Source organism: Rousettus aegyptiacus, unplaced genomic scaffold, assembly GCF_014176215.1.
Source record: "Rousettus aegyptiacus isolate mRouAeg1 unplaced genomic scaffold, mRouAeg1.p scaffold_m13_p_1, whole genome shotgun sequence".
Taxonomy (NCBI): domain Eukaryota; kingdom Metazoa; phylum Chordata; class Mammalia; order Chiroptera; family Pteropodidae; genus Rousettus; species Rousettus aegyptiacus.
This window is the reverse complement of record NW_023416284.1, coordinates 15,179,224-15,204,197: the sequence shown is the minus strand read 5'-3', so window position 1 is coordinate 15,204,197 and position 24,974 is coordinate 15,179,224. Positions and strand designations below refer to the sequence as shown.

Genomic DNA, 24,974 nt, shown 5'->3' with positions numbered 1-24,974 from the left:
TGGCCTGTGTTTTGCTGCCTGGTGAGGATGAGGGCTTCTGACAATCCAGAAGCGGGTCCTTAGTTTCTGCACGGCGGGGCAGGCTCTAGCACATTCTAACTTTTCTGGGCCCTGCCTGGATACCGTGTGAGCTGGTCGACTCAGTGCCCCTCTGTGAGTCTTGGTTTTCTCGTCTGTAAAACGGGAGCAGCAATCTCTGCCACTAAGTGTTTTAACAAACATTTATTGAACATCTCCTATGTTTCAGATGCTGTCCTAGGGGCTAGGCACACAGCAATGAACAAGACAAAAATGCCGGCCCCAAGTGAGCTTAAGTTCAGTAGAGGGAGACAAAATAAAATAAATAGATGGATTATTAGAAGTCATAAGCATTTGGGGATGATTTAAGCAGAGAGGGTGGGAGTGGGAGGGTCTACGAGGAGTCTTCCGATTGAACTTTTTAACCCTTTTTCACCCTACGGACCCCTTTGACAGTCTTAGAATAATGTTTTTTAAGGACTAAAACAAAACGCAAAGGATTACAGTGAAAACCAATTATATTAAAATGTAGTTAGGAAGATGTCTTTTTAAATTGTGATAAATGTACTGCTTTGTTAGCCTATTAAATAAAAAGATCTCTCAGTGGGTCTGATGACGACCATGATTTTGAAGTTGTGACGAGTATAAAAGATATTTAGAGACATTTGCCATATCCGTAACGCGACATGGGAGCATCTGTGGCGTCTGTTGTGACAAGGTCGCGGGGACCGCTGGAATGCCTCTGTGGCTTGTGACCCTTGTTCATACTCGGGAGAGATGCTAAACTTCATTTGGAGGTTAAGGACAGTTCCGCCACCATGCCTTTTCCTCTTTCCAATTCACGGGCCCACTCAGTTCTTAGAAGTGGCCACGGATGCCAAGTGAAAACATGACTACTTTAGATAAAGTGGCCAGGGGGTGCTTCACTGAGAAGGTGACTTCTCAGTGGAGACCTGAGGGAAGCGAGGTGAGGAACAGGAGCACTTGGGGAGACCGGGGCCCATCCGGCCTGGGTGTTCAGAGCCGGGTCCTCCGTCTCTGGGCTGTCCGCCTAAACTCCCCATTGGCCTGCTGCCCAGCAGGACCAAGGTGGTGATCGAAGGAGATGCCCCGGGAGAGTGCCTGACTGGTTGGGGGCAGGGTGTCCAGGAGGGATTGACCTGGGAGTGAGGGAAAGAAGGAGGGGCCTCTGGGGGGTTGGGCAGAGAGCCTGAGCCCACCTGCCTGATATTGCCCTAGACTTTCTGCAGGTCCTATTTTCAGAAACAGTGGTCTGAGAGCGAGGGGCTAGGTTCGTCTCTCTGACCCAAGACTTCAGGGGCAGAGGTAGTTTGGATTTACATCTTTGCCTGCAGCCGACTGGCTCAGGAAAATTCTTCCAGAGAGGCCAACTCTTTCCAGTTGCGGCCACACCTCAGTTTAAACCCCCTGCCCTTCTCCACCTCTGGTATGGCAGAAGCTTTTGGGTTTCTGCATGTGGCCCCAGCACCCTGGCTGGTTTACTTGGGTTCTGGAGTCTCTTGTTTCTGGAGCTAAAGTTTTCACTTCATCACCAAACCCACAAGTACCCAGAGAGAACCATGCAAAGGGAACCGTAAGCTGTTGGACCCACCCTGAGTTTTCACCTCCCACTTGTGAAACGGGAATATGAAAACCCCACCTGCCTGCCTTGGGGAGTCCTTGGAAGCACAGGGACCGCAATGGGGGCCATTCGAGCTGCCTCCCTTGGCGCCCACCCTGGGCCAGCCCTCGGGGACACAGGTGCCCTGGGCCATTGGCCGCTGCCCTCAGGGAGTACCCAAGTCTATAATGGGGATCCAAATATAGGAGTGCTTAGAAGGGGAGGCAAAGTTTGACTTGGGGGACCAGCAAAGCTCCCACGCATACCCTCTCAATCACATTCACGTGGAGGATTTGATAATAAGGCAGGGTCGGGGAGCAGGGGCCCAGGGGTGAGGGGGCAGCCCTCACTTCAGGGAAGGTGTTGGGAAAACAGGGGGAAAAGTCTTACTTTATACCACCCAGACTGGTAAACCCCCAGGAGAATCAAAGAATTACATGTAGAAAGTAGAGAGAACGCTATCTATCAGAGGAAACCCTTTATCTGCTTATTACATGAGGAAACTTGCCTAAAAATGAAAACGATAGGAGAAATCACGAACCAGATATAGAACTGAAAATGCAAAACAGCTCAGAGTCAGAAAGCGAAATGTAAAGGCCAGTGAACAGGGAAACTGCCACAAATAGGGCATGGAAAGTGTTAACCAGTTTAATATAGAGTGACTTTTTACAAGCACTAAAATAATAGGAAAGTATAAGAGAACACGAAGCCATAATCTGTGTTGGATTAAGACAGATAATAAACATAAAAAGTTTCAGTCTCACTCATAATAGAAGAAAGGCAAGTGAAGTCTGGAGCATTTAAGAGATCTTCCACCTCAATAGACGTGATGCTGAGGGCACCAGGGTGACATTCAGCCTCAACCAATCACCGTGACTCTCCGGAGAGTCATCTCACTAGAGAGATCAATACCCCTAAATACATCCCAGCCTTCTGATGCGATGAAATCACTCACCACTTCTTAGAATCAATGCTAAGGAAATAAGCAGAGATGTAGACAAAGATTTTTTTCTTTTTTTTTTTTAATAAACAGAAGGTCATTTTCGTTTTATTTTAAATGGTAAAAAAATAAATTCTTATTTTAAAGTTATTTTCCCCTCTCAGGAATTTTGAATGGAGACTTCGGAGCCAAATGTCTATCTAAAAATAGAATAGAGTTCTGGAAATAACAGTTGTGTCTACAAATGAAATGTCTGCAGCTCCCAAATCAGTTCTTTTCCACCCCTCGGCCACACACACCAATAAGAACTTAGCAGCACCATAACTATTCGAGAGTAAGGAGATGGATAAATAAAAGATGAGGCTTCCATGAGTTGAAATATTTTGCGGCCATTAAAAATGAAATTTATGAAGAATTTTTAATGACGGGAAAGTGCTTATATATAATAAGTGAAAAGAAAACAGGGAACAAAAATATAGATTTTAGTATCACCACAACTATGTAAATACACATATCCACACAAAAAAGAATTGGAGGAGAAAACGCTCAAATGGTAACAGTGGGACTGTGGAACTGCTTAGTGGAACTATGAGTGGTTTTTCTCTTCTTTTTTTATGTTTTCTGTGTTCTCAAAATTTTCTATAAAGATCACTAATTACTTTCAGGAAAAAAATAAGATGCCCATCCTTGCTCCCCACCCCAAAATCACAAGGGTCTCTGGATGGAAGGAACTGCATAAACATAGGCTAAGAAGCAGGGAGGAAATAAGCCAGGGTGACCGGCACGGGGGAGGGGATGTGTGTGATGAGTCGGTGCCAGACCTCTCTGAGCCTTGAATGTTGACCTTAGCAGCTTGAACATCACACAGAGCCCTGTCTTCTGCCCAGGTTCAAAGGAGAGAGACCTGCCCCTTTGGGAAGGTTAGCGGTTTCCTGGGGAGGTGCGCCGGGCGTGTTGTGAATGGCCCCAGGTGCCAACTTCCTGCCTTTATTCCCCATTCCTCCCAGGGAAGAGTTTCACACTGACCATCACCGTGTTCACCAACCCTACCCAAGTGGCCACCTACCACCGAGCCATCAAAGTGACCGTGGATGGACCCCGGGAGCCCAGACGTAAGTGCCAGATCCACTGAGTCCCCTGGGTAGGGGAGGAGGGTCCAGCAGAAGTACTGCAGCTGAGGGCAGACAGGTGGCACTGGTTCCCAGGAGCGTGCCCAGGGGAGTCGTGGTCCTCAGTTCTATATCCTCATGCACTGTGTGCCTGCCAGCAAAGCCCCAAACCCTCTGTGCTTGGCCCGGACCGGGACTGAGGGAGGCCAGCGAGGAGGCTGGGAGGGGGAGATGGCAGGGTCAGTTGACCCCCTTTCCTCATCGGATGCCTGCCCATTGGGAGCCAGCTGGGGTGTATGGATTGCATTCATTAAAGAAAGGGAAAGGTTTCAGATAGGGTGTGTGCGTGCATGCGTGCATGCGTGTGTGTGTGTGTGTGTGTGTGCGCGCGCGCGTGTGTGGCTGGTGTTTGAGCCAGTTGTGCTCTACTCTACCCTAGCTTCCTCTTCCGGTGGCTGAGGAAGGGAGCCATCCAAGGCAGGACTTGGTCTGGCTGTGAGGCCAGGTATCCTCCTCGGAAACTCTTTCTTTGAATCTCAGTATGTGGCGTGCTCAGGTTGCACAGAACCCAGGCACTCTGACCCCAGCACCCCACACTATCAAGATCAGAAATGCAAATTTGATTCTGCCGTTATATAATGAGCACCTACTATGTGCAGGGAGCCCTGGGCTGTGTATTTTAGCATCGAAGAGAGTTTATGTTTAATTGCTTCTGCCTGCTGAAGGACTTGGAGTTTGCAGATTCAGGCTGGGGAAACTTGAAGGGCAGCTGCCTCAGAGTGGGCCAGAGGCCTGTGTTCATTGGATGAGTGAGTGAGTGAGTGAGTGAGTGAGTGAGTGAGGAGTGAGTGAATGCGTGAAACAAAGAACCATCTGGCCATCTCTGGACTGGCTGCTTCCTGAGCTCTGACCCGGGCTCTTGTCTGGACTGTCCCTTGCTGATGGCTCGCGAGGTATGTTGAAAGCTGCCCTGTCCTTCTCCTTTTTTGTAAGCGTGGCCCTTAGCAGAAAACTCTCTCACATTTATTGTCTCATGTGATCCTCATGACAACAGAGCCAAAGGGTCACCGGCCTCCAGTAAGGAGAGAATCCAATGTAAGGACATTAAGATCCTGGCCAGGGCCTCACAGTGTCTGTGGGGAAGTGCCCAGTGTCCCGAAGACAGCCTTTGACCTTGATTCCGGGTGGAGTGGGCCAGGGGCAGGAGGACAAGCTCCTGGTCTTTCTTCAGTGCCCAGGGAGTTCTCAGCAGGAGTGTGACTATGCCAGGGTGTGGTCAGTGAGGGCCACCCAGGCCCTGCCTTGGGCTGACTCCTCCCTTCTTAGGAATCAGGCAGGCCTGACTCCCCATCCATCCAGTCCTGGGCCCATCCAGCGTCTGGCCACTTGGGAAAGGCTCAGATGGTCATCAGGCCTGAAGGCTCAGCTCCCAATAGGTACCTGCTTTGGCCAGATTTCTGCTGGGATTGGATGTGGACAGGTCCATGCCTCTGGTCTTGGGTTTCATGGCTTTGGGCAAGTCACATCTACTTTTTGCCTCAGTTTTGTCATCTGTGAACTGGGTCAGTGGCGCCCAAAGCCTTGCAGTGGTGATGGCTGGGAAGCCCTTGTGAGCCACAGGCCATTGTGCTGAGAGAAGATTCTGAACCAGCTTGCCCAGTTGGGGGACCTTGGGCAAGTTGCTAACGTCTCTGAGCCTCAGCTGACTCCTCTAGGAAGTGGGGTGGTACTGCCCACCCTGGGGGCCTGGAGATCAGTGCTGACAGGTGGGTAGCATCTGGCTAGAGCAGAGGGAGGGTCTTTGTGAGTCTTTGGGCTGTGATGTTCTGTTATCCCTGGTACCCGGCCGCCCCCTTGTACTCCCACCGTTAGGAGGGCTGCCAAGAACCCCAGGCCACGATAATAGAGGTATAAGTTTCTGTGGAAAGAAGTCACATGCTGCTCTAAGTCTCCAGGGGCAGATCAAGATGGACAGGAGGCACAAGGGGGCTCGACGTGATGTTGCAGCACTTAGAAGCCACTCCACAGAGCAGTGAGCACCCAGTGCTTAGAGGTATTTGAGCAGGGTTGGGGAAGGGGAGCTTAGAGCCTGGTAGGAGGTTCCCAGGGGCCTGGCAGTGCCTGGAATCCCTCAGAGCCCCCTCCCCCCATGTTCACCCCACCCAGCTCAGAGCTGTCCAGTCGCCCTCACTGAGGCCTCTGGATGAGGGTGGAAGTTTGACCCTGCCCTCAGGAGCCCCGACCCAAATCTCCTACCTGCTCTTCTCTCCTGGGATCCCCCGGGCTTGAGTCAGCCCCTTCTTGGGGTGAGCTGGTGGGAGAGGGAGTGGTATAGGAAGAGGCAGCAAGAGGAAGGGAAAGGAGCCCAGGCAGGAAACTGACCCGAGTCAGGCCGGGATTGCTGCACACCCCGAGGCAGATGGCATCCCTCTCTGGGCCAGTCAGTTTTTTTTTTTTTTTTTTAAGCAAACTCTTAGCAGAAGCTCGTGGGAGTGGGCCAGTCCTCCACGCCTCCCATCCTGAGGACCTGCTTGCTCCTGCCCCCACCCCCAGCCCTCAGGTCAGGTCTCGCCAGTACCGTCAGCTTGTGACCTTGGACAAGTTCTCCCTGTTTGAAGCCTTCCATTTTCCCAACTGTAAGAGATGAGAGGCCAGCTCAGCCACTGCTGGTCACCTAGCGCTCTTGCTCCCTGAGTGCCAGGTCCTGGGCGGTCTTCATTAATTGATCCTTAGCAGCCCCAGGAGGAGGCAGGCCAGGAGGCAAAGCCACTTCCCCGAGGGTGAGCTTCAGTGTACCCAGGGGCTCTAGCCTGGGGCTCAGAGAAAAGAGGGCCCCTTGGAAGGGCCTTCCCACCTCTGTGTGCTCATCTGTAAAAGGGGGATGAAAGAAGCATCTTCTCTGTGGAGGGTTTGTGAGCATTAAACCTGCTGACAGCGGCCCAGCCTGCAGGAAGGGTCCAACAAGCCTCACGGCTTATCACAGGATTTCCTTTCTGGGCCTTTCTCCTGCTTGGAGCCCCCGGGCCCATGTGAGGGCTGAGCCTCCTGTGGGGTGGGAGTGGGCACTCGTCCTGGGAGCCAAGGACTGGAGCCTGCAGATCCCTGAGGCCGCTGTGGGTTCTGTGGCCGGGTCGTTCCCCTCCGGTGCCCTGCAGAGCGTGCCCAGTCGGCAGCCAGGTGGCCGGCTTGGTTTGAAGGCTGGCTTGGTGGCTTCCTGCCTGTGTGGCCTCGGTTTCTGAGGTTCTCAGTGCTGGTGTCCCTCACAGTCACTGGGGGCTGGTTAAAAAAATTGGTGGCTGAGCAGGAACCTGGATACGGGGGGGAAGGCAGGACAGCTCTGGTAGGTCTGACATGGACCATGGTTTGGGAAGTTGCTCACCCCGGGTCTTCCAGGCTGAGCAGGTGCTGGGACCTGAAAGAGTAGGGCGCAGATTTTTAATCCTGCCCGAGGCCTTAGAAGTCTGGGGAAGCAGCCCCGGCGTCCTGTCTCTGGGTCCTTCCCAGAAATGTACATGGAATGGTTTCAACAAATATTTTCCTGGGCACCTACCATGTGTCAGGCACAGTTCTAGAAACTGGGGACACCGCAGCGAACCCAGCAGTTGGGCTCTGGCCCTCTTGGGTCTCACGCCCCAGGGATAAAGCGAAATAGTAAACAGTTCTGCTGTCACCGTGGCCCCCAAGGCCCGCCTGGTCTGTGCCCGGTGCCCTCTGCCCTCCTCTCAGACACTCTCCTCCTCACTCTCTCCAGCCTGTCCATACTCCCGCCTCAGGGCCTTTGCACTGCTGTTCCCTCTACCCAGAACTCTCCTCCTGAGACACCCCCAGATTCGTGGCTCACTCCTTCCCGCAGCAATGCCCCCACTCCCCCTTGTCCTCCCCGGCTTTAATTTCCCCTCGAGCACCGGTCACCTTCTAAGATGCTATATAGTTCACTCATTTATTTACTTTTCACCTTCCCTTACTATATGCTCCCCAGGACACAGGTTCTTTCCTCTGCTTTGCTAGGCGCTGGTATAGACCCCAGAATAGAGACGCGAGCCCTTAGTAGCAGCTCGGTAAATATGCGTGGAATAAACGAAGCAAACAAATGATTAGCTAATTTAATTTCAGGTCCTGCCAAGTTTTATAAGGAAAGACAAAGATGGGGGCAGAGGGAGAACGGAGAGGGTGGGGGATGGGACGCAGCAGGGGTGGGGGGCCAGGGAGACTTCCTGAAGAGGTGACATTTGAGCAGAGGCCTGAAGGAAGTGACCAAACAGCCACTGTGGCTGCTGGGGGCTCCAGACAGCATGGGCGAGAAAAGTGACTGTGGGCCTTGGAGGGTCCTAAAGCTGCCAGTTTCATTCTCAGCTCCAGGTGTGGGGAGGCAGACAGATGTCCCAATTGAGGAGAGCCAACTGCTCCTGGTCCCAGCACCCAGGACCCCCAGGACCCCCAGGGGAGTGCTCCCAACAGGAGGGAAGGGGTTAACCTCAGACCTCCCGGGTTCCCCTAATCAACCCCAGGCTGTTGGGAGCCCCGGTTGCAGCCCTGGGAGGGAGCCACTTGCCTCCCTGCCCGCTGGCCCCCCGCCAGCCACCGACCGGCTTTCATCTGCTCACAGGGGGCCGTTCACAGCAGACCACCCGGGGCCCGGCACCCGCCCGCGATTCCGATTCCGCGCGGTTGTTAAGCGTCGGGTGTAAATCTCCTGACAGGCCGCAGAGTGGGCCTTGGGCCCAGGTGCCCCACCCCATGGCTGGGCAGACAGTGGCTGCTGTGTCTGGGCTGTGGCCACACCAGGGGCAGGCCAGGCAGCCAAGTGGCTTCAGATGAGTGAATTATGGGGCCCACATTGTTCCCCGCAGATGACCCTGCGCAGCCCTGCCGCTCCCTGCTCCCCATCGCCTGCTGGCCTCCTGTCCCCCTCCACCCAGCCGAGGCAGGACACCGCACTGGCCTCTCGCCAGTGGACGCCACTGCCAGGCAGCCCAGCTCTCCCCTCTTGGAGGTCTGGGGGAGCCAGGACCTTAGCAGCCGAGCTCCACGCAGTGTGCCGACTGTTCTCGGTTGGACCGTGCATGTCCCCTTTCCCATTTGTAAAATGGAGGTGACGGTAGCAGCCTCTCAGAGGGTGTGGCCTTTGGGGACCGTGTGCATGGCCCACCTGGCACAGTGCGCGGCCACGCCGGAGGGGCTGTCAGTGATTGGAGCCCAGCTGCTGGAGGCTGACGGGCAGCCTGAACCAGGTTCCGTGGGCCAAAGTGCCCCCCATCCTCCCCACGAAGTGCTCTACTTTTAACCACTTGGGGCCCGTCCTCAGCTCCTCCTCACCCTTGGGAGCAGACACTATGATAACCATTTTAAAGGTGTGGACACTGAGGCCCAGAGGGGGAGAGGGACTTGGCGGGTTAGAGCAGGGTGTGACGAGAGGGTCAGCTCCCAGGGCCGAGCTTCGGAGCAGGGCAGGGCCCTGGAGGAGCCCACCGAGACCCTGTCGTCTTCCTGTCCCCAGGCCCATCCTCCTGGACCTGCAGAGAGCTGCTCTGGGGCCCCTCATCTGGAGACCCTGATTTTCAAACCCCAGGCTCCTTCCCTGCAGAATAGGCTTCAGGAAGGGAAGGTGGCCAGGTACCTTCTGTGTGACCTCGAGCATGTCACGGAGCATCACCAAGCCTTAGTTTTCTCACCCGTAAACTAGGGACAGTGGTAGACCTCCCTCGTGGGGTGATGCAGGGTGAAGCGAGGCAGCGCACATCAACTGCTCAGACACTGGAGGGGAGGAAGCGCTCAGTGAGCATCGGACGCTGAGCGCTGAGCGTCACTTCCCCGCCTGCTCTCTGCTGCGCTTAGCCCGCCGAGGCGCCGCGCCGTGCTGTGGGGACTCAGTGCTGGGAGAGGGGGCTTCCTGGAGCAGCGACTCCAGGGCTGAGCCCCAAAGGACAGGAAAGCACTCCTGGCCAAGGCTGTGCCTGAGATGCGGATCTGAAGTGTGGGAGGCAGAGAATACTCGAGAAGCCCTGAGCGTGGCAGCAGTATGATGGTAGACGGGCCCTGGAACATGCAACCCAGCCTTCATTCCTTCTATGGCCCCACTCTGGCCAGTGGCCAATCCTCGTGATCTTAAGTCAAGGACTTTCAAAGCTAGAGGGACCTCAGTGAGCAGCCTGTATAGACGGGAAACTGAGGCTCAGTGTGAAAGGGCTGGGCCAGAGATCCCTACCCAGCTGCCACTGTGGGTAGCCGAATGAAAGAGCTCTATTCTGCAGGCCCATCTTCCTTCCTCGGGCACAGGAAGTTCTGTTCTGCTCCCAAAGCGAAGGCCTGGGACCCGTGGTGCTGAGCCTCTGGCACCCTGGACTTCCCCCAGGGTGCCATCCCCAGCTTCCTTTTGCTCCTCCCCAACAGTGGTTCCAGCCTTCCACAGCGACAGGGAGCAGTTCCCGAAGCGCTGTGAAAACGTCCTTCCTCCAGGAAGTCTGCCGTATGTGAAGGCAGAAGAGCTCATGGTAGGAGAATGTGCTCTGAGGCCATATGAAGTAAATCTGGGATTTATATCCCAGACCAACCACTTAAAATAGGACTCAGCTTGAAGCCTCGGTGGCCCCATCTGCGCAATGGGAGCAAAAAGGACAGTGTCAAGAGAAAGAGCACAGAACTTGGAGTCAGGGGTCTGGGCGCCGATCCTGGCTCTACTGTCCAGGTTATTGTCCCAGACACGGCTTACCCGCCTGGCCTTAGTGTTTTAGTCTCTGATGCGGAGATGATGATCCCGACTCTCTCGACATGGGCTGAAGTAGAAGTTACGGTCGAGGTGGCAGTGACCCATGTGGGTGGAGTGTGCTCGCACACCTTGTTTGGCCAGTACCACAACCTATGAGGGCGCCATGATGGGTACACTGTGGCTTGAGGTGTGGGCCAAGGAGTGTGACTTGAGTGAGCCACCAGGCTCTGAGTGGCAGGGCCCATCTTCGAACCCAGGCCCACTGTGAACCCCGCCCTCCTTCCGCGGGGCCCAAGGAGTAACTGTGAACACTTTGTACACAGTGTGACTCAGAAACAAGGCTTTATTCGCTGGCGATGATCATAACAAGGCCTGAGGTTTTGCACCAGCTTCTACTTAGCCCCATTGGCTCACTTCGAGCTTGTGGTTGACTAAGACACCCGGATCCTTTGTACCCAAGCTGTTGTCAGGTCAGTCTGCGGTCTCCGGGTCCATCGGTTGGCTTCCTGCCTATTGAGATTGCTCTGAATTCATTCGTTCTCCAGCTCAGCCGCCTCACTCCGCCATTTTTGGTGGCTTCAGCAGCAAGGGCAGCATTTCCATCAGGGCTGAGGTCGAGCCTCCTGGCACTCCCCTAGAGACCACGTCCTGAGGGGTACCCATGAACCAGTCCTCAGTAGCTAAGGTTACACAACCAACCAGCAGAAGACATCTCAAACTTGGAGGTTATAGGCTGGCAGCCCCCCTGAGCAAGACCCATTCTACGAAGTGGTCGGTCCGGCTTTTTCCTCCCAGTATTGGAATTAATTGCCGATGCAGAAAACATAGGAGGTTTCATCTAAAAGCAGGTTTATGGCTCCTCCTGGTCAGTTGGAAGCTCTGGCAACACTGGGCCTACCCCCACGGAGGCACCAGTCAGCCGGATTGGATGGTGACTGTCCCTTCTACAAGGTGCACCCTCTCCGCTCTGCCCTAGTCCCCACCCATCCCATGTGCCTCATTTACGCGACTTGTCCGGCCCTCACAGTCGGCTGAGTTTGCAGCCCCGGCTCCAGCAGAACTCACACCCAGGCTTGTGTTCTCCTTTGTGGCCAAGGGTCCTGGGAGGCAGCAGCAGGGGGCCTGGCTGGAGGTCTAGTGGTCTCATTCCAGCTGCCACGTGTCCCCTGGGCTCCAGGTGTGGGGACTCCTCAGAGGAGAAGGTGGGTTCCTTGGTTCTTGTTGACTTGCTGAGCCCACCGTGGCTCCCAAGTCTACCTATTTCATTTCTAAGGGCTCTCAGATGCCCATTTGAGCTTGTGGCAGGGGCGCGTAGGGAGTCTGGAGGTCTGGGGGGTCCCAAAATCCATGGTTTTCTCATTTTGAAAACCAGAAATTAGACCCATTCCAAGGCCTCCGACTCGGTCCCTTCTTTCCCAGTGGTGGTCCACAGTCATTTCCCACTTTTCCAAGACTTAGGAAGGACAGTGGAGAGTTAGTTCTGTTTTACTTCCCACCTACTTCTCTCTCTCCTGTCCCTGTCAATCTAGAAAATTCCACATGTCACTGCAGACCATGGACTTAGGCAAGACTTTTCCTCTCTCTTGACCCCTCCCCACGTTCCTTTTCCAAGGGATCCCAGGTCCAAGAAATCCTGACCCTTTCCTCACTGTGTGACCTGGGACAAGCCTCTTTACCCCTTTGAGCCGCAACTCTCTTGCCTGTAAAAAGAGGGCAAGGCCACCCTGCCTTCCTGGCCTCCTCCCTCGGGGGCTGGCTGGAGTGGAATGGGCCAGCCTCGGTGTTGGGCTGAGCAGGAGAGCCCAGGGATGCCCAGCCCTCTGTGTGAGCAGTCATCACAGTGTCTGCCCTGGAGAAATCCCCGGAAGCACGAGGGAGTGAGCAGGGACAGCCCTGGGAACACTGCATGTAGGGAATAATGGAGGAAATTCAGAAACAACCTAAGAGCATATCCACAAGGAACAGCTGAGTGACCTCCAGTGGACGTGACCAGCAGGAGCAAGGGAGGCCACCAGCATAGCGGTGCAGTCTTCCTCGGGCTCCTGAGGCTTTGTGGGAGCTCTGTCATTTTCTTGGGGCTGGGTTACCTTCCCCATCTTACAGACAAGCAAACTGAGACAGTGTTCCAGGGTGCACTCCTGAAAAAGCAAGTTACAGAATGATACAACCAGGCTGAGGTCATTCGGCAAAGTTCCATGAGAAACTTGCTCTGTGTTTTTCATGCATGTGAAACCAAAAAGAGACTGGAAGGAAAGGTCTCCAAACTGATCACGTGGGGACTTCTGGGGAGGGGTTTAGGGCGGCTCAAAGCCATAGCTTTATGGGTAACGCTTTTATTCTTGTAGATATTCACGTGTCGCTTAGGAAATCTAAAACAGGTCATTGAAAAGTGTGTGTGTGTGCATGTGTGCGTGTGTGTGTGTGTGTGTGTGAGGTGGTGGTTTCTGCAAGCCTGATGTCATTTAAGAAGCCTTGAAGTGGCCTTGGCTGGTGACACAAAGGCAGGGACATGGCCTTCTTGACCTTGCCAGGACCTCTGGAGCCTGGAAGGCAAGGCTGGGGTCCTTTCTGTGTGGACCATGGCAGAGGCGTAATGGAAAATGCTGGCAGTTTCTCCAGGTGCAATGCCCTACGCCAGGTGCACTGGTTCCCTGTTCCCAACTTCCAGTCAGAGATGGGGGTCCAGACCCTCGGCGAGGCGCCTCACCCTCTTTTCAGCATCCTGGTGAATTTTCCTTCTGTCTGAGGCTCAGAGAGGAGAAGGCACATGCTGGGGGTCTCGGGGTGACTCTGGGCTGGAGGGGACAGCCATCCCATTCTAGGGCCACTTCCCGTCATTCTTGCAGATGTGGAGGGTGGGGTCTGGGATGCTGGGGGGCAGAGGGTGACAGTACTCCTGGGTTCTCTCCCTGGCCCCCACGGGAGCCTGCTCGAGCCACTTGCCTATGCTCATTGCCTCAGTTTCCCCTTCTGCCAAACAGTGTGTTATAGAGATTCGGGTAGGAGAATGAGTATTCCTGGTCGAAAAGGTAGGGGTGAGGTCATCATGGCAGCCCCGGGTGGCACATATGACCATTCTCTGTTTAGAAAGTCTTTGGAGAATCTCAGAAAAGAGGTCGGTAACCTAAGGATTCTCCCAATGAGGCCTAAAGCTAGACCTCAGGGAGAACTTCGCAGCAGAGCCAGGCAGTTCTTTTCCCCTGAGACTCTTGGGAACCAGCTGCTGACGGGCTCCCCATGCTCTGCAGGGCACCGGCAGAAGCTGGAGGACCAGACCAAGGCGTACCCTGACCGCTTCGGCGACCTGGAGCGGCTGCGCATGCGGGTGACGCCGAGCACGCCCAGCCCTCGAGGCTCGCTCGGCACCGCGAGCCACTTCAGCAGCCAAGCCCAGACCCCCATCCAAGGTACAGCACAGCGGGCGCTGCGGCGTGGGGAGGCGGACGGGATCTTGGACGCGGTCCTTAGGCGAGTGTCCATCACGGCGCCGCCCTTGTGTTGTAAAGGAGGCAGGCATGCCCATTCGCTCCGACAGTGTTTCCCGAGGGATGCCGAGTGCCCGAGCCTGGGGTCTGCCCTTCATTCATTCATTCATTCATTCATTTATTCATTCACTCAGCACCCACTGTGTGCCAGACGTAGCTCCTGGCCCCAGGGATCAGCCTGAATGGACGCGGTCCCTGCCTGCCAGAAGCTCACTGTCCCCTGGGGAAATGGGCATTAATCTCATAGTATGCCCATTAAACCTGAGGCATGACTGTCCGAGGAGTCCGTGGCAGACATGTCGCTGCTAAAGACACCATCCCCACCCAAGGCTCAGCTTTCTCATCTGACAGTAAGGTGGTGGATGCCTCTACCCAGGGCTGGGGCGACAGTCAAATGCCATTACTGAACTTAAACTGTAAAGTGATGTTGCAGCCCTGGAGAAACACATAGCATTGCCCGGGAAAGGCCCCACCAGCCCAGAGACTCCTCCCAAACAGAAGGGAGGCCCAAGACAGGAATCTCTGTCCCCATTGCCTGGATGGATACTACAGACACAATCAATGCTCGATCTCAGGCAGGCCTTCCAGAGCAGACAGATGCCTGGCGCATAGCAGGTGCTCGGGACATGGTTGGATGTCAGCCAGCGGGTTTAGGCACAGGAGGCTGTGTGCTCGGCTGGCCCCTGGGCCAGGCTGGGGCAGAGAGCGCTCCTCAGCAGTGCTGAACAGAGGCAGGGGGCCTGGCTGCTGTCTTGCACTGTGCATGTCAGTCTTTCTCGGTCCTTTAGGACCTGGTTGGAACTCATCTGGCAGATGCGTGATTGTGGCAGACTTGGTGCAGTCCCCTAGTGTGAAGAGAGGGTCCTTTCCTTTCTGGCCTGGGAAGCTAAGCCTTGGCCTTGCTAAGGCGGGGAGAGGCCCCAGGTCCAGCCGCTCTGAGCCTGTGGGCTAGTGGGTTTGAGACACTCAGCTCTTGAGCCCGGAGGCTGTAGGGTGGGGGTCTGAGGCAGTGGGAGGTACTCTGCATTGTGGGCTCATCCCACCCCTGCCCAAAAGCTGTCCATGCTCCCCTTGCCTACAAGCCATCGTTTGTCAAGGGACCGTAGCCTAACACTTCAGACCTTATTCTGCATGAGTGAAACTGGGGTACAGTGGGATATTGGGGCCCAGCCAGGGAGCCCCAGAATCTAACAGGTAGAGTAGAATAGGCCAGCCCATTCCAGTCTAGCAGCTCCCGTGGAAGGGGAGCCCATCTCTGCCCTCCCACCACTGTGGGGACGAGGCTGGGGAATCAGTGCCTGAGGGAGCCTGCGGGAGGCTGCACACCCTCTGTCCAGCCCCTAAGGGCTGAGTCTGGCCTGGCAGCAAGAAGACCCCCTGCCTCCACGCTGGGGCTGAGAGGAGAGGCGGGGCGTGGCTGGCCCCATCCTTCCCCTTCTGCTACCCTAGGCAGGGCTCCCCAGCCCCTCCCTAGCCACCCACAGCACTGGCCCTCAGGCTGCCTCTATGGCTCTTGACGCAGCCAGGCCTCCCCATCCCCAGGCCTTTCCCCTTTGGAGTAAGAGGAAGGGCGCTTGACAGCAAGGACCAGGGAAGGAGCATGGACTTTGTACTCAGGCAGACCGGACTTGGAATTCTGGCTCTGCTAGGCACTGGCTGTGTGTTCTTAAGCAAGTCACTTCACCTCTCTGAGCCTCACCTATAAAGTGGGAAGAAGGAGGTACCTGCCCCAGAGGGGTGTTGGCAGGGCTGGGTTTGGGGTCCTTTCTTTGGCCCTCCCCTTCTGCTGGGCTAAGCCATCCTGGGGATCCCCTCAAACACTTCACCACCACTCCTCTTGGTGCCTGTTAATAGATTGGACCCCCGGCTTTGGTCACTGTCAAGCAGTACAGAGGCCCTGAGTCTTCATACCCCAGCCCCCAGCCCCCGGCCGCGGCTGCCCACAATGGGGGCTTCTCACAGCTCAAAGGCCTCATTCAGCCACCACACAGCAGCTGGGGCAATTTGGAGAAGAAAATAAACATTTCCTTCCAGTGTTGGGATTGGCTGCTCGACAACCGGTCAGCTCCGGTTTCCTGGGGCTCCTGGGCCAGGGGAGCTGAGGGGCAGGAGCCTCAGGGGTGCTGAGGTTAGACGCTTCCCCACTACCCTGGGAGGGAGGCAGAAGGGGACAGTGGCTGTCTGGGCAGGTCCAGCTCAGAGCTCGCAGCCCATGTGAACTCCAAGGCCACACGCGCTTGGCCTTGGCCTTGTGTTTCCTGTGCTGCGGTCCCACTGTCATATCCTGGGCGCCCTGTTTGGGTTTCCTCTGCTTTGAGAATGGGGCTCCTGTCAGGTGGGCAACACATACTTCCTGGGCTCAGAGCGAAGGCATTAGCTTCATGCTTGGCTATGCTCGAGGTGCCGGGCATTGCCAACAAGGCCTTCCCCCGCTGGGGTTCCCAGACGAAGGCAGGGAGCTAGGCACCTCTGACCCCCTAGGCTTCAAGGCAGCACTGACCAGACAAGAGACCTGTTAGGGAGGACACCAGGTGTTCCAGGAGGACACCTGACCCCACATCCCCCCACCTTGAGCCTGAAAGCATCTTCTGCTCCACGGCCAGGACCAGAGGTCACTGCTGAGGAAGCATCTCCAGCTGAGTTGGGAAAACCCCAAAGCCCAGACAAGTTACAAGTCTCATCTGAGGGCACGCAGATCTGGGGAAGCCAGAGGCCTGAGAGCATCCGCAGCTCTCTATCCCCAGCCAAGGGCAGTGCCCACCTGGAGCTGCCCAGAGGACAGAGGCTGGTCTCCCTGAGTCCTCTTTGGTGGGGTGGCATGGAGGGATTGGCGCCAGACAGACTTCCCCTCGGGACCACTGCTGGGGGCTCATCCACCTCCCCACTGCTGCTCAGAGTCGCCCCCGTGGCCAGGGTACAAGGAAGGCCCAGGGTCAGGGGCTCATTTTTGCAGGACTCTGCATGGCCCAGTTCTCCTGGGTGCCCAGAGCAAGAGTGTCATAGCCACCTCAGCAGTGCAAACCTTCATCAGGCCTCCACTCTGTACCCAATCTAAGCACTTTACATGTATTAACTATTTAACCCCTAGGAGCTCTTACTGTCTCCATTTTTCACATGGGAAGATTGATGCACAGAGAGGTTGAGTGATTTGTCCAAGAACACACAGCTAGTAAGTGTCAGAACCAGGATCAGTGTCCAGCCTTCGTTCTGTGCTGCCTCAGAGGTGGGACAGCGACCTGTCAGGCCTGTACTGGGGTTCAGGACTAGAAGCGTAGGATTTTGTGCCAGGCTCCTTAGACAAGTGCCTCACCCTTTCTGGGCCTCCGTTTCCCTGCCGGGGGGCTTGGACTCAATCCCAGGGCCCTTTTCAGTGCTAAGGGTTTGGGGCCTATGACTGGCAAACAGCAGGCCGAAGCTCAGCTGACTCCAGTGAGGAACCAATCTGCAGGAGCTGGACAGGGCCTGGGCTGGACACTGGGTCTCTTTTGGACAAGGGCAGGGCCTTGGCCACCAAGCGCCTCTGGCTGCCATCTCCCTTTGCTGCTGAGGCAGGCGCAGGTGGCCTCTCTTTGTGCAGGACAGCCCTGGAGACGCAGGCCCAGGGTGAGGTGTGTGGGGCTGGGGAGCGCACAGGGCTGCCACAGACCGCGCCCCCGCCACACAGCCGTGAGCTCGCGTGGCCTAACCGAGCCCCACCTGGGCGGTGACAGGCCTGCACCACGCCCCGGCAGAGAGCAGAAGGCAGAGGCCTCATGAGGAGTTCAAGTCCTTTCTGCAATGTCAAGAAAATTAATCTTTCTCTCGGCCTCAGTTTCTTTACCTGCAAAAGCAGACTCCGAATCCCCACCTCACGGGGCCATTGCAGACCCCCTCCGCACCCATGGTCTTGCCAGTTTTTAACCAAGAGGAAGGGAGGCAGAAGCTGCCAGGCCAGTCCTGCTGGGAGGCCGGTCTTGTCCCTGTCAGCTCCCCACACCCCCAACAGCCTGGGGCGGGGTAAGGGGGCGGCCAGCTTTCACCCCCTGACAGGCCTCTGCACTGCTAGGCTGTGAAGAGAATCCCATTAGGTAAAGAAGAGCCCCGCCCCTGCCCCCACACCGCTGCCTGCCCAGGGAGGCCCCGTGGCCACCTGCAGCCCAGGTACCTGTTCCCACCTGCTTCCCAGGTAGGGCCAGGTTCAGAGTCAGGCAGGCTGCTGCCCCTAGGCAGCCAGGCCATTAAGAGCAGGGCCAGATATGGAACAAAGGACCACCACCCCCCACACACATACACACAGGCCTGAGGTCATTCCCTTTTTTAGTTTTTATTTTTCTTTATTTTATTTTATTTTTATTTAATTATATTTATTGGGGTAACATTGGTTAATAAGATGGATAAGCTCCAGGCGAACAACCTCACAACACGACATCTATATACTCCATGTCCCTGTGTGATCACCGCCAGAGGCCAGTCTGCTTCCGTCCCCAGGTATTTGACGCCCTTTACTGAGGTCGTTCTTGAAGCAGGCCACTGGGTGGTGTCGGGCTGCCACTGACCGTCCTCCTTGCCGTCCCCCAGGCACCTCGGACCTGAACCCTTTCACCGACCCCCGCCAGTTCGACCGCTCCTTCTCGGCGCTGCAGACCCTCCCGGAGACCCGCTTCACGGACCCCAGGATGCATTACCCGGGGGCCATGCCGGCCGCCTTCCCCTACAGCCCCACGCCCTCGGTCACGAGCATCAGCAGCCTCAGTGTGGCCAGCATGCCGGCCACCAGCCGCTTCCACCACACCTACCTCCCGCCGCCCTACCCTGGGACTCCGCAGAACCAGAGCGGGCCCTTCCAGACCAACCCGTCCCCATACCACCTGTACTACGGTGCGTCCTCCGGCTCCTACCAGTTCTCCATGGTGGCCGGCAGCAGCGGGGGCGGCGACCGCTCGCCCACCCGCATGCTGGCCTCCTGCACCAGCAGCGCCGCCTCCACGGCCGCCGGCAACCTCATGAACCCCAGCTTGGGAGGCCAGAGCGACGGTGTGGAGGCCGACGGCAGCCACAGCAACTCGCCCAGCACCCTGAGCACGCCGGGACGCATGGACGAGGCCGTGTGGCGGCCCTACTGACCACCCAGGGCAAAGTGGACTGCTCCCGATGGGGGCGGGGACCCCGAGAACCTTCCCGACGAGTGGCTGGCCCAGCTTCGAGGCTCAGGGCAGGAATGGGACCTGTACTCTGTGGCGATCACGGGCCCAGGGTCCGTGGGTCCTGGGGCCCAGAGCTGGTGGGTGGCTCTGGGAGCATCTTGTCCAGCCACGTCTTTGTACAGAGGGCTAGGGACCACCCCCAGCCCACATCCTAGTCACCTCATCCCACTCTCCCGTAGGAAAAGTATCCTCTTCCTGCCACCTCCCCTGGCGACCTGGCCATTCCCAGCAATGCCCAGTGTTGTCACGGGGCCTAGGTTTCCTGGGACAGAGACCCTTTCTGTTCCAGAGAGAGGCTGCATTTGCCCACACAGTTTGGCCTCTTATCCATGGGGCCCTGGAAAGCCCTCCCCACCCCCACCTTCCTCAGAGACCCTGCGCCCCAGGAGCCCAGCCCTTCCTCCACATTTATGCAGATTGATTCAAAACTGAAGGGTCTCCCCGCCCTGAGAGGGGTTCCCCGCATTGTATAGGCGGGGAAGGGACCCATCTAGAGGACCCAGGAAATCACTGGCAGAGATGAGAATACTCCCAAGCCACGCCCCCTCAGCTCTGCGTCCCCACAATTTCTAACAGCTGAGAAGCCCCCATCCCTGTCCCAGCTCTTTGTGGGTCCCAAGCCCCAAACTAGACTAGCCTATGGAGGTAGGTCCCTACAGCCAGGGAAGGCACCCACAGACGAGTACTCCATGCTCTTTACCAGCCCAAGGCATTCACCCGCTGTTCTCTTGGTGGGGGAGCCGGGGATTCCCCCTTCTCCCTAGGCTGGTCTCAAAATTGCCATTTTTGGAGCGAGCACAGGGACCAGATAGGGCCTGGCAGAAAGCACTGAGGTGGAAGAGTCTTGCAGCCAGATGTCAGCATCCCTGCCTCACCGAGGCCCCGCCAGGCCGTGCAGACCCCCAGCCTCGTGGGGAGGCCCCGCCACAGCTCCCCACCTCTGACACACAACTCCCCGTCTTTAACCAGTCTGTGCTCCACAAGCCCTCGTGAGCAAAAACTGGTTTTTAAGGCTGATTTCAGAAAAAGAAACTTCAGTCAAACATTTTCGAACACATGCTCTCTTACCGGTAAAGCCCCGTGATAGCGAACAGTATCCCTTACCCTTCCCAGCCGTGGAATCGTTGGGACCTCAGTACTTCCTCAAGCAGTCCTATTCCTTCAATAGCATCCCGCCAACATCCCAACATCCCTCAAAGGCCGGCCCTGCTGGGGACCGAGGGGGACGCTGCTGAGATGCTGGAATCGCACATCCGTGGCTCTTAGACACTCGCCCTGGGACTGGTGGGTGGGGTGTGAGAGGTGGCGAGCAGTGAGCAGTGGCTGCCTCGCGGCAGAGCAGAGGAGCTGTCAAAGGCTCAGCAGCCTCAGCTCAGCAGCCTCGGCTCGGCCCACTCTGCGCCCCTTCGGTTTGCAAATGGGAAGGCAAGCCTTGCCCCAGGGGTCAGGCTGCATGGATTCTCGTGTCTGAATTCCTTAATTCTAGAAAAGCTTAGGAGGAAAAGGGCAAGAAAACTCTTGTAAGAGGTAGGCAGCATGTGGTTTCAGCCGTAGCCTCTGTGGATGTGGAAGCCTCCGCCTGCAGAATGCTCCTCGGTGGCCGTCTCTGTCCTAGCGCTCGGCCTGCCTGCCCTACCACCCACAGCCCGTCACAACAGCCAGATGTGAGCACCGGATACACACTCTGGCAGGTTGGGGAGTCCTGGGGATCTTATTTAAACCCCTCCTGCTGCGATTTCTCTTGTCCTGCCCTCACTGGAAAAAGAGCAGACTCCATCTCTTCAAAATAGCTGCTGGGGGCGTCCTGCTGACTCCCTGCACCCAGGGGGGCTCCCCACCCCTTCTCAGGAAGCAGCTACAAATCCATTCCCCACGTACCTTCTTCAGTCCTCTTCTCTGTGGTCGTAGACTGTGTGGGAGGCACCCTCAGGTTCCCAGTGCCCAGCACTTTGTAGCCCCACCCTGGATTACTCCACCTTCCTGATGTCCAAGCCCTGGTCGGGGGGGCACAGACAGGTAAATCGACCCTACCCTCCCACCCCTGACTGGAAATGACAGCAGCCATGCCGAGTCTGTGTTTAAGGCCCAGAGTGGCTACAGACAGCCCGGGCTTGTAGAAATGGGTCCTTACTTACAAGGCTGCTTTCAAGTTGTACCAGGCAAACGCACTGATTCAGAAAGCACAAGGAGACAAAGGCGTTTTGGTACCGTGTTCCCGTAAGCGTGGCGGTGGTGGGTGCGTATCCTTTGTGACATATTGTCATGCTGAGGTGTTAATACCTGCTACACTCACATCTTCCATAAAACCGTTCCAGAGCTGGGAAGAGGGTGGGGAGGGGCGGAAACTGCTTTGCACTATAATTTGCTTGGTGTGTTTGTTTTTAATGCACAACTTGCTTGTATAGTAAACTGTCTGTCTTCTGTACTATTTAACTGTAAAATGGAATTTTGACTGATTTATTATAATATAACTCTGAGATGTGCTGAAGGATCGCAATGCCGGGCTTCTAGGGCTGTGTGCATGACGGGGGTGGGTGAGGATGGAGACCTCCCGCCATGGCCGAGGAGGAATGGGATGGGGCCTGGGGGCCTGAACACGACCAAACACACTGCTTTGGAGACCCCAGCGCTCTGGCCTCCCTGCATCATCAGCTCCATCAGGAATGGCCCCACAAGCCACCCTGGGCAAGTGCAGCTGGTGAGGCCCCCTCCCGGTGTGGCCGGGACCCCAGAAGCACGTCAGACAGGTCTGCAAGGTGCCGCCGCCCTTTCTCCCCTCACGAGTGGCCTGTGATTTTTCGTGAGGAGGCAGAAGCTGTGCCCCTCTTCTAGCTTTTCCCCAGGCTCAGAGTTGGGGAGAAGGTGGAAGCAGGTGGAGCGTAAAGCAGCCTTGCTGAGAACCCCCCCTCTGGGACTTGTGTTTGCTGGGACGGTGGCACGTCAGCAGCAATCCGAATGCAAAGCCAACGGCCACGTCAGCCCCCCCATTTTGCAGATGAAACATCTGAGGCGCAGAGAGAGGGTGTCGCCTGTCTTCACATCTCCCTGGAGTTGATGGTGGCTGAGCTAGGACCGCAGCCTGAGGGTGCGGGGACCTGCCTTAGCAGAGCCCCACCCCCGCCCTGCCAGCCTGCTCCACCCTGCCTGTCTAGTTGGGACTCGTGGAGGAGAATTTTCATAAAACAGACCTTATTTTCAAGTGAAAGTACACACTGCAATAGCCAATCCCACTTTGCCTTGTTCAGTTAGGTTGGTCTGCCTGAAACTCAACACCCAACAGGAAGTTCCATTTCCCCAACCTAACTCCACCCCGCCCCCACCCCCAGCATCCCCTCTGCCCGAGGGGGCAGCAGGTTCCTCTCTGGGCAGGATTCCAGCCATCGCGGCAGCATTTCATTCTGGGTGCGCGCTGAATGACATCAGCCCAGGGGAGCAGGGCTGGTCCTGAAGCAGTGTCCACAAGCTAACACGCTGCGTCCATGTATGTGGTCATTTGGGGCCACTTCGTAGAGATGTTGGAGATTATGAAGGGACCACAGTTCAGGCCTCTCCTGGCCAGTCTCACTTTGGTGCCACAGCTGGTGGGAGAAGAGCTGTGGCCTCCATAGCCCCTGACTCAAATCTCCATTATCTTCACCCCGCCAGGCACGACCCAGCACATCCAGTTTTCTCAGAGGAAAACTGAGGCCCAGAGAAGTCCGGGACTTGCTGGCTGTGGCGCACAGCTTGCGGGCTGTGGTGGGAAGCACTGCAGTAATCACAGTGGCCTGCAGGTGGCAGCAGGTGAGGCGACAATGGACCTTCCCCTCCAGAGAAGGGTGAGTGAGAAGGGGCTGCCTCAACTGCAGCCGGAATTTAGGTTAGATATTAGAATTTCCTAACCTCAGGGCTGGGGCGATTGTCTGGATGTGCAAGAAGGTTCCTTCCCTCCTTTAGCTCTGTGGCTGTGGGAGGTCCCTGTCCCTCTCTGAGCTTCCTTTTTCATTCAAATCTTACACAGCACCTCCTATGTGCCAGATGGATAAGTAGGATCCCAGGTCCCGTGACCCCCAAAGACTCTGCTTTGGGACAGGGGCTTGCTGGGCTTGAAGGGGAGGATGACATCTCTAGTCCAACAACCCCAGCCTCCTAGAGCCCCGGCCCCGCCTCCCTTCCCCCACCTCCACCCCCAGCCACCAGCAAGACCTTAGGACAGGGCAGGAGGCCATCTCGTTCCAGAGCCGCTTCTCTCTGGGCTGTGCCTGCAGTTTCTACAGCCCCACTCCAGCCCCCACGGCCAGTGGCTGGCCACCGATAGGCTGAGAGAGGCAGTGCAGGCTCTGGGGCTCCCAGAGCCGGTCAGCTGGTCACTGCACTGTGCTTGGCTCCTCCTAAGGAATGACGTGGCCCCCAGACAGACCTGCCCCGCGGGCCTCAGGGAGCAGCCCTGAAACTGCTGGACTTCTGGACATGGAGATGGCTTTGGCTTTTATTCTGAGAAATGGACATCCTGGCAGGGTGTTCTGGGCCTGAGATAATGGCGTGTGCCCAAGGGGAAAACTGGGCCTCCTGAGGGTCCGCGTGGACGGCCGTGAGCGCTGTCCCAGTGTGTGTTTCACACCGGTGATGCGGGGCAGGACCAGGCTGGGCGCTGACCTAGGCCCGCCTCACTCCGCCCTTGCCGCAGCCTGCACCCCATAAACACAGCCACCCAGGCCCCCACAGAACGGCCCAGGGGGCCTCTCTCGACCCCACCAGACAACCAGCTTGGCTGTGCGAGCAGCGAAGGCACCTCAGTGGGTCGGTTCATTTTGGGGTCATAAATGAAATGAGCTGTCAAATGCGGGGGGGTGGGGGGGAGCCAGAGTGAAAGAATGAACTGTTCCATTCGGAAACCCAGAGCGCCCCCCAACCCCAGAGTGCCCCCCAATCCCTTCCACGAGGGCTGGGGCACTGCTGAGGGCCTGCATCCCCCCACATTCGCACCCACACCTGTGTGGTCCAGCAGCTCCGGGACCCTGGAGCCGGATTCCAGGCTTCCTATTTTTAGTTTTGCAGCTACACGCGCGCTGTTTGTTTTATGTATTTATATTCACCCGCAGAGAGAGGCTGCCCTGAGCCCTGCGAGGAGGAAGCCCTCAGGCAGAGAGGCGTGGGGCAGCCCAGAGCCAGTTTTCTGGACCCGCCCTTCCTCTGTGCCCAGGCCAGCTGCTGGACACAGCGTGGCCTCATAGGGGTCCTACTGGGCGGCAGCCTTTCGGGCCGTGCCACCCCACTCTGCGCTTCAGGCCTGGTGTCTGCATGGACTTGGCTAGCGTTCATTTACTCATTCACCAAACATGGACCCAAGCCGCGCCCTACCCTCCCCCCCCCCCCCGCCCCGCCCCGCCTCCCCAGTGCCAGACAGCCAGAAGGAAAGGCATGCAAAGTCGCAGCCATGCCCCTGAGGAGTTCCTAGAACAGACAGACAGGAAAGCAATCCAAACCCTTGGAATACACGGGGTGGGTAAGACAAGCTGGAGAGATGAACTGAAATTCACCAGGCAGAGAGGCAGCAGGAGGGCCTTCTGCGCATGCACAAATGTCCGGAGAACAGGGATGTGGCTGAGCCGGAGAGGACGGTGGGAAAGACGGAGTAATGGCGGTGGGTAGGGGAGGCGAGCAGGCGCGTGTCATGGGAGCTGGAGGCCAAGCTGAGGGGCCTGGGTTTGGTCCCGTGGGCACTGGAGAGCCCAGCTGAGGTATGGTGGCATGTTCCCATGGGTGCGTTTGGAGGGGATCACCATGGCAGCACAGAACGTGGGCTGCATGGAGGTGCTGAGACCTGGTCACAGGCTACTGCAATAGTCCAAGCAAAGGAGGGTGAAGCTTGCACAGATGGTGCGAAGAGGAGCTAAGCGTCCCGAAGGCATCTTTAGCACTGAAGTCTCTCA

The 24,974-nt window shown here is 56.7% G+C and overlaps 1 protein-coding gene across 2 annotated transcripts in view; it reads left to right on the top strand.

The window, feature by feature from the left end:
- RUNX3 (RUNX family transcription factor 3) overlaps positions 1 to 21,503 on the top strand; it is a 60,240-nt gene extending 38,737 nt beyond the window's left edge. The window contains exons 4-6 of one of the 2 annotated variants that reach the window (XM_016124601.2): positions 3,587 to 3,691; positions 13,643 to 13,801; positions 18,437 to 21,503. In XM_016124601.2, the coding sequence (XP_015980087.1) occupies positions 3,587 to 3,691; positions 13,643 to 13,801; positions 18,437 to 18,981 (809 nt within the window). In that variant the 3' untranslated portion in view covers positions 18,982 to 21,503. The remainder of the gene's footprint in view (positions 1 to 3,586; positions 3,692 to 13,642; positions 13,802 to 18,436) is intronic. The other variant, XM_016124602.2, reaches the window with a different exon arrangement.
- The last annotated feature ends 3,471 nt before the right edge of the window (positions 21,504 to 24,974 follow it).